The sequence below is a fragment of the Notamacropus eugenii genome, chromosome 3 (genome assembly GCF_028372415.1).
Source record: "Notamacropus eugenii isolate mMacEug1 chromosome 3, mMacEug1.pri_v2, whole genome shotgun sequence".
In the NCBI taxonomy this organism is placed as follows: Eukaryota; Metazoa; Chordata; class Mammalia; order Diprotodontia; family Macropodidae; genus Notamacropus; species Notamacropus eugenii.
The window spans coordinates 393,905,262-393,922,493 of record NC_092874.1 but is presented as its reverse complement, the minus strand read 5'-3'; the positions used below and the strand labels follow the sequence as shown (position 1 = coordinate 393,922,493).

At 35.4% G+C, this 17,232-nt stretch overlaps 1 protein-coding gene across 9 annotated transcripts in view; it reads left to right on the top strand.

The window, feature by feature from the left end:
- Nucleotides 1-17,232, top strand: part of TRRAP (transformation/transcription domain associated protein) — a 160,371-nt gene that overhangs the window by 54,329 nt on the left and 88,810 nt on the right. For all 9 annotated transcript variants that reach the window (XM_072597814.1, XM_072597816.1, XM_072597813.1 and 6 more), the window contains exons 37-45: nt 225-353; nt 1,950-2,216; nt 3,094-3,300; nt 4,171-4,329; nt 4,425-4,559; nt 5,212-5,322; nt 5,710-5,856; nt 12,236-12,449; nt 13,151-13,276. In XM_072597814.1, the coding sequence (XP_072453915.1) occupies nt 225-353; nt 1,950-2,216; nt 3,094-3,300; nt 4,171-4,329; nt 4,425-4,559; nt 5,212-5,322; nt 5,710-5,856; nt 12,236-12,449; nt 13,151-13,276 (1,495 nt within the window). The remainder of the gene's footprint in view (nt 1-224; nt 354-1,949; nt 2,217-3,093; nt 3,301-4,170; nt 4,330-4,424; nt 4,560-5,211; nt 5,323-5,709; nt 5,857-12,235; nt 12,450-13,150; nt 13,277-17,232) is intronic.

Genomic DNA, 17,232 nt, shown 5'->3' with positions numbered 1-17,232 from the left:
CAAGGCTTTGTCTCCTCTTTGGAAAATTTTTTTCTTTGTGGTGAGAAGAACAAAACCAAATAGTCTTTCATTCATTTTTTACCTTAAAAATAGGGAAAATGAGACAAGTCCTTCTTGTAGTATTAGATGGTTGGCAATTTTATGGTACACTTGGGGCAGTCTGGTTGGTAATCACAGCAGATAAACGGCATGATATTTTTCTGTATTTTCCTCTTCATTGGTAGGTTCTACAACATATCCTGAATCCTGCTTTCTTGTACAGTTTTGAGAAAGCTGAAGGAGAGCAGCTTTTGGGACCTCCTAATCCAGAAGGAGATAATCCGGAAAGCATCACCAGTGTTTTTATTACCAAGGTGGTAATTTCCATAGTTGAATTGTTGTCACATGTGTGAGGGCTGTTAAGTATGTATGTGTTAGGGGTTAATTAAAATAATTCCAGTTTTAGAAATGATTTGGTTTCATAATTTGCACTGCTTCCATATGATTTACACTGAAACATCATATTACCTTATTCATTACAGTGAGTTCCCCTTCCTCCCTCTATCCTAGAGTAAGTTAACTAAGCTGAATTTAAAAGATTCTGCGTATAAGATCAATATATTAAAATCCAATTAGCATTCATAATTTTGCGAAAACTTTTTGTTATGAAAGATCTATTCATTAAATTGTAGTTTTTGGTTTAGGGATATAAACACTAGAATGTCAACTTTAGGTTCAGTTACTACTATTTCTTCTTCTTTTTTTTTATTACAATATTGCTAGCAAAGTTTTGTTGTAAAAGGCTGATGTAGCATCAGTAATATTTTAAATTAGTTTAGATTTTACATTTCATGTGCTATATAAATTTTTTTTTCTTCCTGCCTCTCACCTTCAGTGTGTAGAGATTTTGCCATAAAATACTTCTTGGGGAAATATTCGTATTGCTTTATGTTTGTTATGGACTAGTTAAAGTTGGACATTATACTTACATTGAGGTTTTTTTTTTTTGGGAAATGTACAGCATATGTTTGTTGGAGTAATATTTATTGTCAGTTTTTGTCCTAAGATTAATAAATGAGATTTAAATTAGTTATTGATTCATATTAATGCTATTTGGAGGGAAATGTGTGGTTCTCCCTTCCTTTCAGAAGGCATAGACACTTTGGTTCATTCATTCTTGTCAGTCTAGAAAGAAGGGGTTCTGGTAGTCAGTCTGTATACTACGTGGCTGACATTTGAAACCCTTATTTAGGTAGTCCTACTCAATCGACCTTTCCGTATGCTAATTCCAAAGGAAGAGTAAGGAGGCCTGAGAATAGCCCCTTGTTTATGTCCTGGTAGAATTTGCTAAATTCTGTGTCTTTGTCATTGAATTCCCAAAGTAATTAACTCTCTGGGTTAAAGGTCAAAGAAGCTTCCTACCAAATTTTTTTCCCTGAGAGGTTCAGCAATGTTTTGGGTTGTAATTGTGTTGAATTTGCCTTAAAAATAAATGGATATTTCTGACATGGAGTGGCTCTCATCTTCTTTCTCTAGTGTGTTTTAATATTACATTCTATTTTGGGTTCAAAGTATTTTCCAGAATGGTTTCTGACTATAATCTAAGCAAACCTAAGCACAAAGTGAAGATTAGTTCTGGCTGCCAGTTTAAGAAAAAATTAATTTGTCTTTTGACTTATACTAAGCAGTTTGTCTTTTGTTCTAAAACATTTACTTGGCAACTAACTTGTGTGTAGTTTCCAATCTCTGCCTGGACAGGTGTGAATGTTTAGCACTTTAAAAAAGTTAAAAGAAATATACTGTTGTCTATTCTGCCAAGGAAAAAATAATGTCTTATATTATTTTCCTACTTTTCAACTTTAATATAATACTATAAGCTTTAGGTTTAAGTTTATTTGTACAACATTCTTTGCAGAGCAGTCTGCATAAATATATGAATAATTACATTTCTCTTTCCTTTTCGTGGTTAGGTGCTTGACCCAGAGAAACAGACAGACATGTTGGATTCCCTCAGGATTTACCTTTTACAGTTTGCCACACTTCTTGTAGAACATGCACCACATCACATCCATGACAATAACAAAAACCGGAATAGCAAACTGCGACGATTGATGACTTTTGCTTGGCCTTGTCTGCTGTCTAAGGCGTGTGTGGACCCAGCATGTAAATACAGTGGGCACTTACTCCTGGCACACATCATTGCTAAATTTGCCATACACAAGAAAATTGTCCTCCAGGTACCTTAAGATGTTTGTGTTTTTTTAAGCCCCCTCCTTATAGTTTGGTTGAGTCGCTTTTCCTGAAGTGTATTTTCTTTATATTTTACTGCTTTGTGGACTCTTTCTTACTTAACTTTAGCGCCCAGTTGTTTTCTAGGGCACAAGTCATCATTCATTTATTGCTTTTTCCTGTAATTGAAATTAACTTATCTCAGAGCAAGAGTTGGTAGTCCAGAGTCTGGGAGCATTTAAAAAGTATTTTGATAACTGTATTTCAGTGTAATTGGTTTCCATCATAGTACATGTATTTTAGTTTATGCACTTGAAATGTTATTCCAAAAAGAGGTCCATCTAGTGTCTTCTTTGGACTCATAACAGATGGGCTCATGACACAAAAAAGGTTAAACTCCTCCCCACCATGCCCCTTTGATTATGATGCTTTTGAGATCTTGGAGATAAAGTTGATACATGTCTAGGTCACTTAGGTTTGTTTTTTTCCTATGGTCAAAGACAGGACCCAAAACACATCTTGTAAATATGTGACACTTATTACTGCAGGGACTGTAATTGAGGAGTGTTAGTAGTTCAACCCCAAACCTGTCCTTTCTCAGGTGAAATATATATATAAAGCACATGCCAAACTATGGAGTACCAGTGGTAGAATCTTTGTGTATACACTTCAGGACATACTCAGTTCACAGATAGTATCAATCATTAAAAGCATTTTAAAAATTGATGTCTCTGTATTTGTGAAGAATATTTTCCCAAATTTAAATGAATATGTGAAGCAGATTTTTTTCAAGATCCTTTTGATTTTAGTCCCAATTCAGTTATTGTTGATATTTTTTAAAAAATCAATTCTCAGATCTTGTCTTACAAGAATCTCCTGTGCTAGGTTTTTCATAGTTTGCTAAAGGCTCACGCAATGGAGGCTCGTGCAATTGTCAGACAAGCCATGGCTATTCTGACTCCAGCAGTGCCTGCTCGGATGGAAGATGGGCACCAAATGCTGACTCACTGGACTAGAAAAATCATTGTAGAGGAAGGTCATACCGTTCCCCAGCTAGTCCACATTCTGCACTTAATAGTCCAACATTTTAAGGTGTGTACTTTGGTTTTCAGCGTTTGTTTTCAGCTTTTGGTAGTCCTGTTATGGTCATTTACCTTTTAGTAAAGTTACTGCCATGTGAGTGATACATGTGTGAGTAAGTGTTTGGGTTTCTTTTCTTAGTACGAAGTGAAGCTGCTTAAGAGTGTTGACTGTGCCTTGGCCCCTTTTTTTTATGCTTTAAAATCCAGGTTTTTGTTTTTATTTTTTGAGTAGAACTCTCAAATCAAAAGGGTAAATTTTTTTGGTGTTTCTCTTAACAAGTTCATGGAAGCAGTCTTTTGGAAGGAATCTGTATTCCCGCACTTTAATTTTAAGAGGCCTGCGGTTATATTGATAATAGTCATTTAATTTACTGTTAAGATTTTATATCTTACTGGTCTTGGCTCAAGTCTTTGTTAAATTGTTCTTTGAACCTTGATTAGAGTTGAAGGGAGCTACACTCTCAAAGATATTTGAGTCAGAGGGAATTATACTCCCCCAGATAGTTTAGTTTCTGATGCTTCTTGATAATTGAGACATAAGGTGCCTACCAAACTAATGGATATCAGCATTAACTTCTTGAGAACATATTCAATTCATGGATACCATGGAGCATGAAAAGCATTAAAACAATTTCTCCCTCTTTGTGAAGAATATTTCTCCCAATATGAATAAGTGTGTAAAACATTTTTTTAAAAAAGATCTTTATTTTGGTCCTTACTCAGTAAGACTCAATTTATATTAAATACATAGAGAAATAAGATTTTTACATAAAATTCATTTTTTAAAAGAATTCTCTGAAAAGAATGAAATGGCTGCTAGCTGTGCTTTATAAAATATGGGATTAAATGTATTTTTATTAACATTGGAAACTTTCCATAGGTTTATTACCCAGTGAGGCACAATTTGGTGCAGCATATGGTGAGTGCCATGCAGAGATTAGGCTTCACTCCCAGTGTTACCATTGAACAAAGAAAATTGGCTGTGGATCTGGCAGAAGTTGTCATTAAGTGGGAATTGCAAAGGATTAAGGATCAGCAGGTAGGAATGACAATTTTTTATATTCCCTGTAGCTGTTTTTTTTAAAATAATTAACCTTAGAAAACATAAACTTTAATTTACTCTCTGTTATTTAGCCGGATTCTGATATAGATCCAAATTTAAGTGGAGAAAGTGCCAGTTGTGCCTCGTCTGCTATTAAAAGAGGACTGTCAGTTGATTCTGGCCAAGAAGTGAAGCGATTTAGGAGTACCACTGGAGCAATGAGTGCAGTAAGAAATTGTCTTCTGTTACTCCTGTCAACTCTTGCTTATGTTTTCCCTTTACGGTGCTGTCCCTTCTTGGGAGAGTCATGTTCTACACAGACATCCGTACAGCAAATTTGACTTATGTTCATTTTTGGGATGGCTTTTTTTTGTATTTAGTTAAAGATAACACTCTTTCCTCCATTTGTACTGTAGTTGAAGCTGTTTTGGTTCATTTAGTATTCTTATTTAGTATCTGGATAGTTCTGTGAATGACATTTAGGTACTTGTGTAGTTATAGTGAAAAATCTCCTTTGAAATTTGGGATATGGTATGTGTTTAATTTTATGTATTATTTTATTTATAATGTTATGTATTTTGAGTCTTTAATCACACATGAACACGTGTATATGTGTGCGTGTGCGTCTAGGATAGCAAAAAAATGGGACAACAGTGTTAGTCTGAATAGAGATTTTTCCTCCTCACTCCCTACCTCTTATTTAGCTGAATGTTTGTTTGTTTATGCATTCTGTCAGAATGCTATCTGTGACTAGGTTGGTGGGATGTTAGTTTAGAGGAGTTTGCATTGATCGAAATCATAAAATTGAAGTTAACTTTTATGTAGTCTTTTATTAACTATATAAACATGGATAAAATTTCATTCCCTATATATTTTTAGGTCTTTGGAAGGAGCCAGTCATTACCTGGGGTTGATGCTTTACTTGCCAAACCTATTGATAAGCAGCATACGGATACAGTGGTGAACTTTTTGATTAGAATTGCTTGTCAGGTATGATTGCAAATTTGTGACCCTAATTCTTTGAGTCAAATGTTACTTACTAATCCCCCCATTTGTGGTGTGTGTATATATGTATTTATAGATATATTTTAAAATAGTGGCATTAAACTGAAAATGTTTATAAACTGTTTTCATTTTTGGAAGCTACTTTCTTTCTAGACATTAAAAACTTCGAACATCAGTTTCACAGTTTTAGAGAACCCATTTGCATATTTGGGACTTTGTAGAATTAGTTTCATAGTAATGGAAAGCAAGTAGGTTGAATTGGAAAGTGTTAGGAATGAACTTAAAGTCTATTATAATTTTTTAGTATTTAATGATGAAATATATTGCAAGTATGTGGTTATTAAAAAATTCATTATTATTTTGAATTTTTAGGTTAATGACAACTCCAATACTGCAGGGTCTCCTGGAGAGTTGTTATCACGACGTTGTGTTAATCTCCTAAAGACTGCTTTACGACCAGATATGTGGCCAAAATCAGAACTCAAACTGCAATGGTTTGATAAGCTTCTGATGACTGTGGTAGGTTCACAAGCCAATTAGATCAAATGCAAGAATTTTAACAGAAGCAATTATTATACTCTATAATTTTGTTTCTCAAATGAGGGCTTTGGTACTTCCAGTTATTGTAAATATCTTTAAAAAGAGATATCCTGATTTTCATTTGTCCAACTTCTAGCTAGAGATGTCTCTTTCTCCTGCTCCTTGGGATTTGTAAGAGGCAGATTAATGGGACCAAGTTCTCTTCTGCCACACTGCCTAATCTTGAGAGAGGGATATCACTATGCAAAAAAAATTTTAGAAACCTTTTCCTATTTGTTGTTACCTGTTAATAATAATTATGTACAAATTTTGAAAACTCTGTGATAATCTCTTATATTTTGCAAATACGCTTTTTAAAATAAGACCTCATTTGACTGGACTAAAATTTTAATTAATGTAGTACTATTAAAAACATAAAACCAATCTCAATTTTCATAAAAATAGACATTTCAGTGGCTAATGTAGAATTGTGAACTTAATCCTTGGTGGATACCTTATGGTGTAACATCAGACCAAAAAACACAAGACACTGTAAAATCCCAGGGGCATTGTATAATTGTTAAATTTACCAAACTCATGACCCTACAGTTTTTTTCTGCAAAAGCTATGCTGTAAGTTTTCCCCCTTTTTTTTTTTTTTTTAACATCATAGGCTTCAATTTGTTGTTCTATAGCTTGATGATAATTGAAGGCTTTCTCTATTTAAGTTGTCAAATCTGTTGTGGAGGCTTGATGTCACACTTGAGCTAAAGCCACTGACTTTTTTGAAATACTACAGAATTTAATACCTTCCGTACAGAATAATGTGATGAATAGGTCCACAAATCTGCAGCACAGAATTTGTTTTGAGTTGGGGCCTATCTGTGATTTACTATTGGACTTGTCTGAGGATTTCTTTCCTTCTGTTCGTTTGAAAGACCATGTGTCAGTTGACGTTTCTCTTTTCCTGGAGGAAAGTGGCTACTGCTTTCTTGGGAAATATAGTCATAATTTAAAGCTCATCAGGATAATTTCAGAAAAACCTGGGAAGACTTATATGGACTGATACATAGGGAAGTGAATAGAGGCATGAGGTCATTGTACATAGTGACAGCGATATCTTAAGGTGGTCAATTATGAATGACTGCTGTTCTCAGCAAGACAGTGATTCGAGACAATTCCAAAGAACTTGTGATGAAAAATGCTACCCCTTCTAGAGAAGAACTGGTGGAGTCTGAATGTAGATTCCATCATGCTTTTCTTACTTTATTTTTGTTGGAGTTTTTTTGTCTATGTTCTGTTTTGCAAAATGGCTAATATAAAAGTATGTTTTGCATGACTGCACATGTATTATCTACATCAAAATGCTTGCTTTCTCAAGGAAGCGGAAAGGGAAGAGGGAATTTGGAACTCAAGAATTTTGAATGTTAAAATTGTTTTTACGTTTAATTGGAGAAAAAAAATAATTTTTAAAAAGCTCCGAAATAGATAGCTCATGCTTAAGAAATGTGATTATTTACTGTGGCAACATGCTGTTATATGTTAAACTTCAATGTTATTACAATGTTGGTCACTTTTATCTAGCAGTAATTTCTCATTTGAAAGCATTGTTTTGTGACTAAATCAAAGAGGGATTTTCAGAGGAAAAAAGTTGATAGTATTTACTGAGCTTATTTCATATGTAGACAGTTTTTATTGGTAATCTTATTTGGTTTTGTATTACTTAGTCTCCACATATATCCTTTCCTCATCTACCTTTCAGAGGGCTCTGTTTTGTGACAAAATAAAAAGAGGAAGGAATAGAGGGGGAAGTATTTTAACTGAATTCATCAACACATTGACCTAAGTGCGTATGCAGTATTCCATTATCATAGTCTTCCGTCTGTGTAAAAAATTGGGAAAGGTATATTTCTTTTTCCTTTTCTTTGGGGCCAAGCTTCAATATTATAATTATGCAGGATTCAGGATTTTGTTTTTGTCCGGGGGTGAGAAAGAGTTCATTACATTTTGTTGTTGTTGTAGTCATATATATATATATATATATATATATATATATATATATATATATATATATATGTTTTCTGACTCTTCTTCACTTTACATCAATTCACATATTTTATGCTTCCCTATAATCTTCATATTTATCATTTCTTACAATGCAGTATTATTCCATCATATTTGTGTACCCCTTTAACCATTCCCCAATTAAGGGGCACCTGTTTTACTTTTTTTCTTTGGTACATAAAAAGTATGGGATATTTCTTTTTATCTTGGCTTTCTTGTACGTGTCTAGAAGTAGAATCTCTTGAGTCAAAGAGCATGGACAATTTACTCATTTTCTTCCCATGATTTCAGATTGCTTTCAAAACTATTGGACCGTTTTCCAGTTCAGCGTTGTATTAGTGTGTGTGACTTTCCATAACTTCTGTCCCTGAGCACTATTTCCATTTTTTTTATCTTTGCCAATTTGCTTGGTCTGACATAAAACCACATTGTTATTTGCATTTCTGTTTTGCTTGTTAGTGATTTGGAGTAATTTTTTAGATGGTTATTGATAGTTTGGCATTGTTTTGAGAACGATTTTTACATCCTTTCATCACTTAATCCCTTTGGGAATGGCCCTTGGTCTTAGAGATTCATGTTCAGTGCCATACATCTCAAATAGCAGATTTGTTGTCATTTATTTTGATTTGGAATTTCCCCCCAATTGGCAGTTTCCTTTCTTGTTCTCCTTGCGTTAATTTTGCTTGTGCAAAAGCTTTTCAATTTCACGTAGATCAAAATGATCTATTTTGTCTTTTGCTATTTCCTTTTTACATTGCTTATTAAGAATTCTTCCTCTTGCCATGAAAGGTAGCTTACTTAAAATTGAAAGAAGCAATGTAGCCCAGGGGAATCAAATATGTTATTGACATTGAGTAAGGGTTCTGCATATAAAAATTCTGAAGTTAAATTTTTTTTGGAGGGGGCAAGGGGGAAGGCAAGGCAGTTGGGGTTAAATGACTTGCCCAAGGTCACATAGCTAGTAAGTGTCAAGTGTCTGAGGTCAGATTTGAATTCAGGTCCTCCTCTCTCCAGGACCAGTGCTCTATTCACTGCACTTCCCAGCTGCCCCCTTAAAATTCTTTTAAAAATTAATATCTTCCTTTTGAAGCAGCTGGTGACTCAGTGGATAGAGTATGTGCCTGGAGTCAAGAAGACCTGAGTTCAAATCAAGCCACTGATACTTGCTAACTGTATGACTGCGCAGATGACTTCATCTCAGTCAGCCCCTTTTCCTCAATTGTAAAATGGATAATAGCAGCATTTAGAGGGCTGTGGAGATCAAATGAAGTAATATTTATAGTATTTTAACAAATAATATTTTATAACAAATGATATGTCATTGTTATAATAATTATATTTCCTGCAACAATAATTTTTAATAAAAGGAATAGAAGAGGAAAAAAATAAGCAAAACTGATTAATACGTCAAAAAAGTCTGAAACGTTACGCAGTATAGTGCACCCATGGACTTCCCACTTCTCTTTTTTTTTTCTGTATATACATGAATTTTTTTATTGAATTCCATCTTTCAGTTACATTATTACACTACAGCATACACAAAAAATAGTTAGTTTAACAGTGATTCCATTTCCAAAAGGAAATGTTCAATGAAACTATTCTGTCTTTGCCAAGCATGGAGAGGAAGGAGGAAACCAGGAAGATTGCATAACTCCTTGTTATTGAAAAGCAATAAATAATACTGGAATGAGGATTAATTTGCAATATAAATTTCCAAAGAAATAACCTTCAATTACAGTTAGGAGGGAATGGGAGAAAGAGAGCAGGTGTATCCTATCTGTCCATTTGAACACTTAGCTTCTTCCAATTAATGACAATCTACATTATTTAAGAACAGAGATTAGGACTCATCTTAAATCTTTTAAAAAATATATACATCCTAAAATTGTCATTGTATTTGCATGAAAACCTTACAGTAGATATTTTAAAAGCTATTTTTGCTCTTGCTCTTAAAAATGAATTTATTTTCGTATTATGTATTTATATCTATAACAGCCTATCCCATAAGATTAAGTAAGGCATTTTTAAAATAATTTATGCCAGAGATGTTCTGGTAAATGTTTATCAACTGACTCTCAAAAAAGTTTGCAAGATACATTTTTAAGTTTAATTTACATTATGCATACCTTCTCCATCCTTTCTTAATTCTTTCTTACATTTTTAAAAGATAAACAGGAAAATAATAAATCAAGTCCTACTTTATTGCATTTTCTGATTTCAGAAAATTTGTTGCATCTTCTGATTTCAAGTCTGACACTTAAAAGTTAACAATTGGGGACTGCAGCTAAGATGGCAGAGTAGAAAGATGAATATACTCTAGCTCTTCCCCCACAGCCCATAAAATACCTCTAAAGAAAGACTCTCAACAAATTAAAGAGCAGTAGAAGCCTCAAAATGACAGAGTGGAGGAGATTTCTAGCACAGGGTGACCTGGAAGGCCTACAGGCAAAGACTGTTGCACCCAACACAGAGCGGAGTGCATCCCTGCCTTGGCCACGTGGTACTGGGAGGAGCAGGGCCTGAGCAGGCCTCAAAGGTGAATCCCCAGCCACAACAGCTGAAGTTTGCAAATCCCTCAATCCACAGGCACTAAAGGTAGCTTCAAAGGTCAGTGAGAGGGCATTTTCATCTCTGTAAAAAGGGAGCAGGGTCTTCTCTTGAACCCAGCCCCAGTGGTGGCAGCAGTGGTGGCAGTGGCAGCAGTGGCAGCTGCGGTGGTGGTCGCCACTCCAAGCAGCAGCCAGCATCCATTGTTCCATTGTTGGAGCCCTCAGCTTAAAGCCCTTGGGGGAATTGAGCAGCTGATTTGAATCTCAGCCATGAGCCAGGTCAGGGAATAAACTCCTCTCCCTTGATTGTGACATCTTGGAGGAACTAAGAACTTACAGGTACCTAGAGCATACCCTACTCTTGACAAAGGACCCAAAAGTCAAGTAACTGGTGGGGAAAATGTTCCTCCAAAAAAGGAAAAAAAAATAAGACTATAGAAGGTTACTTTCTTGGTGAACAGGTATTCTCTCCCATCCTTTCATTTGAGGAAGAACAATGTTTACCATCATGGGAAGACATAAAAGTCAAGGCTTCTGCATCCAAAACCTCCAAAATAAATATGCAATGATCCCAGGCCATGGAAGAACTCAAAAAGGACTTTGATAATTAAGTAACAGAGGTGAAGGAAAAAATGGGAAGAGAAATGAGAGTGATGCAAGAAAATTATGAAAAGCAAGTCAACAGCTTGCTAAAGGAGGCCCAAAAAATGCTTAAGAAAATAACACCTTTAGAAAAAGGTCTGTTGCACACAGGACGTCAAGCAGTGCCCAGCCCTGCCTTGGCCACGTGGCACCCAGGGGAGCAGATAACAGCTTTAAAAAGAGGCTAACTCAATTGGAAAAGAGGTCCAAAAAGGCAAGGAGGAGAGGGAGGTTTTAAAAGGCAGAATTAGCCAAATGGAGGAGAAGGTTCAAAAGCTCACTGAACAAAATAATTCTTTGAAAGAGAGAATTGAGTTCAGGGAAATGAATGACTGTGAGTTAAACCAAGAAGTTAGTAAACAAAACCCAAAATTTGAAAAAATGGAAGATAAGGTCCAACAACTCACTGGAAAAACAACTGACCTGAAAAATAGATCCAGGAGAAACAATCCAAAGGACTTCCCACTTCTGCAAAGGAGTGAGGGAGTATTCTCATTTATCTAATTTGAGTCATGTTCATTTTTTGTAATTTTACAGCCTTCACTTTTGATTGTTTTGTGTTTTTTTCTTTATGTTTACATTGCTCTAATCATTGTGTATATTCTTTGCTTGGCTCTGATTATTTGATTCTGTGTCAGATTGTATAACTCTTTCCATGCTCCCCTATATTCATCATATTTGTCATTTACTAACTGTACATTAATATTCTTTTGCATTTACTTAACCCTGTTTAGCTTCTGCAATTAGAAAACTTCTACTTTGTTTCCAATTCTTGCTCCTATAAAAATGTTGATACGTATGGAAAATGACTTTTTTATCAGTGACCTTTTTGGGGTGGGTATAAGTCCTTTTTAAAAGAATAGTTTAAAAATATACTTTTTAATGTTCTTGTCACATGAAAATATCTTAGAAATTTAAAATAGTGGTCTTTTTAGACACAGTATTCCTGCTTGCCTAATTTTCCTACTTTTCTCTATCTTTAAGTCTCCCTTTACTTAGCTGGAGTCCTGTTACCAGATAATTCCTTGGGTGTCTTTTAAAGCTTTGCTTGAGGCTACCTTTCTTTAGACTGTTTTAAAATAATATTTCTTTTTTTTAAGTTTGTTCTTTTTTCTCCTTTTCTAGGAACAACCTAACCAAGCTAATTTCGCAAATATTTGCACTGGATTGGAAGTCTTAAGTTTCTTGTTAACTGTCCTCCAGTCTCCAGCAATTCTCAGTAGCTTTAAACCTTTGCAGCGAGGGGTAGCTGCTTGTATGACATGTGGAAATACCAAAGTTTTGCGAGCAGTTCATAGTCTCCTCTCACGCCTAATGAGCATTTTTCCCACAGAACCAAGTATGATTATTTTCTTCAGTGTTTTTCTTTTATCTCTATAGCATTTGAAGTGATTAAGTAAAAGGGGAAGGGGAGTCATGTCTTTCCAGTGTACTAATCTTCTGTTTTATGTGTTTTGTATTTTATTGTTCCATTTTAGTTTGCACTTTCCACCCCTATAAGAAAAAGTTGAAATAAGTAATCATGTGGAATACATCATTATCTTTAGACATAAAAACTTAATAACCTGTGGCAGTCATTGCTTTGGCTCAAGAAATGTCTGCCATAAATTTAACGTCTTTTGCAATTATCTTTTTTTCTGCTTTGGAAGTGCAATTATTCATTCGTTGAACATTACTGTTTTACTGAGACATGAAAGGGAAATTAAGTGTAAAAAGTAGTCTAATGTTACACAGTTAACAAGAATAAATTCTGATGTGTTATTGAATAAATTTATTTAGACCACATTAATAATAAAATTTCAGGGAGATCAGGATAACTTATTTCGATGAATAATGTAGAAATGTGAGGAGAGTTATACCTGGGTTGCAGTGGGTAGAAATCACTATCCACAGAAAAAAGTTGTTTGGAGAGAGGGCCCATTCTCAATAGCTGCATTAACTGTCATTAATGCATTTGTTATTGGTAAGTGTAGCTATATGTAGTGGTATTTTTGAGGGCCCAAACTTCATTATTACTCTGATTTTAAACTCTGATTTCAGGTACTTCAAGTGTAGCTTCAAAATATGAAGAGCTTGAATGCTTATATGCAGCAGTGGGGAAAGTTATTTATGAAGGGCTTACTAATTATGAAAAGGCTACAAATGCAAATCCTTCCCAACTCTTTGGTAAGTGTTCTTTCTTTGCTTTGACTGTAGCATATTTGTTCATTATTAAGTTCTTTGTCATTAGACTTGAATTGTCGATAAGAAAAGTGAGGCTCGTGATTTTTCCTGTACTTTGTACATGTCTGAGAAGTATGCAAATTTAGATATTGTTTTGATTTGTACTCTTTAATATAGTGGCAATGAATATTCACAATGACTGCAAGACACTTGGAAACACCCAAAATGCCTCTAAATCAACAAAGAAGTATTAAATTTAAATTTAATTTGGGCTGGTTTAAATGTTGACTTAATGTTTTATCTTAAGAGGCAGTATGTTATAGTGGCAAGATTATTAGACTTAAGAGTCAGGCGAGACCTTGGTTCAGATTCTGCCCCCTGACACTTACTAGCTGTGATCATGGGCAGTCTACCTCACTTCTGAGCTTTAGTTACCTCAGCTGTAAAATGGGACTGGTAATAGCACCTTGTCTACAGGGTGATTGTGAAAAATCAAACTAGATAATTATGTGAAGTGCTTTGTAACCTAATTAAAGTACTTGGGTTTTTTGTTTTGTTTTTTAATGAGAAGTGGCATAATAGAATGAATGATTGGCATTTACTAATCACTTACTACATAATAAGCACTGGAGATACAAATAGGAAAACAAGAAATGTGAGCTCTCAAGGGGTTCACATTTTTGTGGGGGAATATAATGTATTTAGCAGGTTTCGGTGGCAAGTCAGATGGCAAAGCCCCTTGGTCCTTAGGGTATGACAGCAAAGTAGATAGTATTGCATCTTCAGTGTCATTTCCATTGACAAAATCTCATCTGTTTTTGATGTTGAACCGTGTAACAGTGCTAAGGACTTCGGTGGTAAGAACTTTTTTCCAGATTATCAGTATTGTGGCTATTGTAGGATGCATTTCCACATGGGTATCTCTCCTGGATAATGGCAGGGGACAGAAGGGGCACCTGTTGGTCTGGGTAAGCACTCCTTACTCCTAAGCTTCTTGAGCTTATTTGCCCATTAGCCATGATTGGTGTTTGTGATTGGAATGGTGGACTCTTTTTCCTTGAGAGTTTTTCTTGTTGAAGGCTGTGGGGGCCATGCTGGAAGGAGTCCTGGTGGTTTGGGGGGAAGAGATACTGTGATCTCTGAGTTCTGGGCTGTTTCACTGACCTTGATAGGGTAGGGTGGTGATCAAGGTCATGGTGATGGTTTGACTGGCCAGACACATTTTTGCTTTAGTCTGTTATAGCTTATTAACAGTGTGATTCTAAGTCATGTAACTTCTTAGTACCGTAGGTTGCTCTAATAGCATTAGTACCTGTAGCAAAGTTCTGTATGTTTGAGGAGATACTAGGAATTTGCTGCATGGGAAAAATCACTAGACTGGACCAAAATGATCAATAATTCAAGAAATTATAGGAGCAACAGAAGCTGGAAATTTCTTGAAAGTTGGGAGTAAATATGTGCCAGTTTTTTAATCATGTCTCCCTAATTTACCCCCATTTATCTCAAATGGTTAGAAACTGGTTTAAAATTTGCTTGGTGTCCCATTAATGAATGCATTACTTCTAAAGACTGAATAGGAGATCACATTTACAGTAGGAAAGAATAATTTATCAGGTAATTGTTTCTGTTTACATTTTTATTCTTTGTGCTAGTTTGGAGGCTTTTAATTGCAGAATAGAAGTGAATGTCAGTAGTCTAAAAAGTATAGTAAAGATACAAGTCCACGCTATAAATATTAGCTGACAACTTTCATGACATTTTAAAAATAAGCAAAAAACAGTTTTCTCTTTAAATGCAACCTTTTTAAAATTTTACTACCTGCTGATAAGCAATGGCTTGTTAATTATAATTTATATTACAGATAATGTAAAGAGCCCCAAATACAGAGTCAGAAGACCTTGGCTGTATGATTTTGATCAAGTCACTCATGGACTTTAGGGCCCCTTATTTATCTAGCCATAGATCCCATTGTTAAACCTGAGATAAGGTAATATGCTGTGGTTAACGCTGGATAAAGACACAAAAGTTACTGTCATTAAATTATTATTTATTAGAAGATCAAAAGTCAGTTTCTCTGGGAACAATTGCATTGAGGATGAATGGCACTGAAATAAAAATAGAAATCTAGAGCTTAGGAGTAAAGGTAATAAAACATAGAATGTTAATTAGTCTTATGAGGGGGCTTTGAGCTGAGCTGAACATGGAAAGATGATAAGTATTCTGAGAGACAGATCAGGAAGAAGTGCGTGCCAGTTCTCGGGACGAGTGATGAATACATAGAGGCAACTAGTCCTGGTTAGCTGGAATTTGTTATTCATACAGAAGAAAATGCGAAATGAGGCTGGAGAGGTCAGTGGAAGCCAGATAGAACTTTACAGAGTGACCTCTGAATAGTTTGCATATGATACAGCTAAGTGTTAGGGAGCTCAGGAGGGTTTTTTAGCTGGATAGCTACGTTGTCAACTGGTGTCTTTAGGAAGATTGTTTTAGCAGCTGTAGGGGAGTAGATTGAAAAGAGGAGAGCTGGGAAAATAGAGAAATTTAGGAGACTTGGTGAGAATTGATGTAGGCCTGGATTAAAGTGACCATGAGAGAGAAAAGAGCAAAGATGAGAGAACTGTTACGGAGGTCAAATTAACAAAATTTGACATTTGTTTGGAGCCATACACGACTATGGGAAGAGTCAAAGATGATTACAGAGTTAAGGACCAGACTGGGAAGATGGTAACCTGAATAGAATCTGGAAGCAGGAGAGAGTTTGGGCAGGACATCTGGTTAATAAATATGTGATGATCACAACTCCAAGAGTCTTACTGAATTCACTCTTAGAACCAACTGCATTGCTTTGTTCCCAGAAGCCAGAAGATATGAGGTCTGTTTATTTTCTTCCTTCACATCCCATCTGGCCATACATCTAAGCCGTTTTGTCATTTGCCTTGCAGCGCCTGTCCTTCCCCTTTCTCCTTCCTCCCCAAGGGCCTGAGGACTTTAATTGACTCAACTTTGGAACTTTAACCCTAGTGATGCCAGAGTACAAACTCATCTAGCCTACTTTATCTAACCACTTCTCAGCAAACCGTTATTTTTCCATTTGTCCATTCACGGTATCTTGCCATCTGTGTTTTGTAGTATTCTGCCCCCCACTCAAACACAGCTTCCAATTTTCTACTTCCTGCTTTAGACACAGTGATCAATAAATGTTACCATTGCTTATTTCTGGAAAAGGTGTTTCAGTTGACTTATCTGTGAATCAGCTTACTATACCTGTGATTCCCCAGATTAAATTCCCTTCCTTGTCCACTTCTCCAAAGGACGTCATCTTATGTGTTGTTTCCACCTTTTAGAATGTAAGCTCCATGAGATAAGGACTGTCTCATTTTTTGCATTTGGATTCCTACTGCTTAGTGCAGTGCTTGGTACATAGTACAAACTTAATTATAATCCATAGGTTTTTAAATCTAGTGAGATACCAGGCCATTGACGAATGTTTATCTCTGTCTCTCACATAAGTTTCTTAACTTTAATGGTATCTTCCATATTATAAGACCTTGTTGTAGTATTTAATTTTCATATGGGAATTTCTGTAATTCTGGAACAGTTCTGCTTTTAGTATATCAGAATGTTTATTCAGAGTTAATCCTTCCTTCATTGGGGATAAGATTTCTAGATCCACTTGAAATAAAAAGAAAATCCTTCAAACATTTTTTGGGAGGTTGATGTTTTATGGCCTGATTAAGATGCCTACATTCCACAAACTCGCTTGGACTTCTGCTGACAACTGTTTTGTAAGATCTTGAATGACAAAGTGAGTTTCATTTATTTTATCAGTAAAAATTATCTTTTTCCAATCTTTAATATTACACGTTTTGTATTGTATGTCTAGAGGCATCTAGTGGCACAGTGGATAGAGTACTGGACCTGGAATTTTAGGAAGACTTGTGTTTAACTCCAGCTTCAAT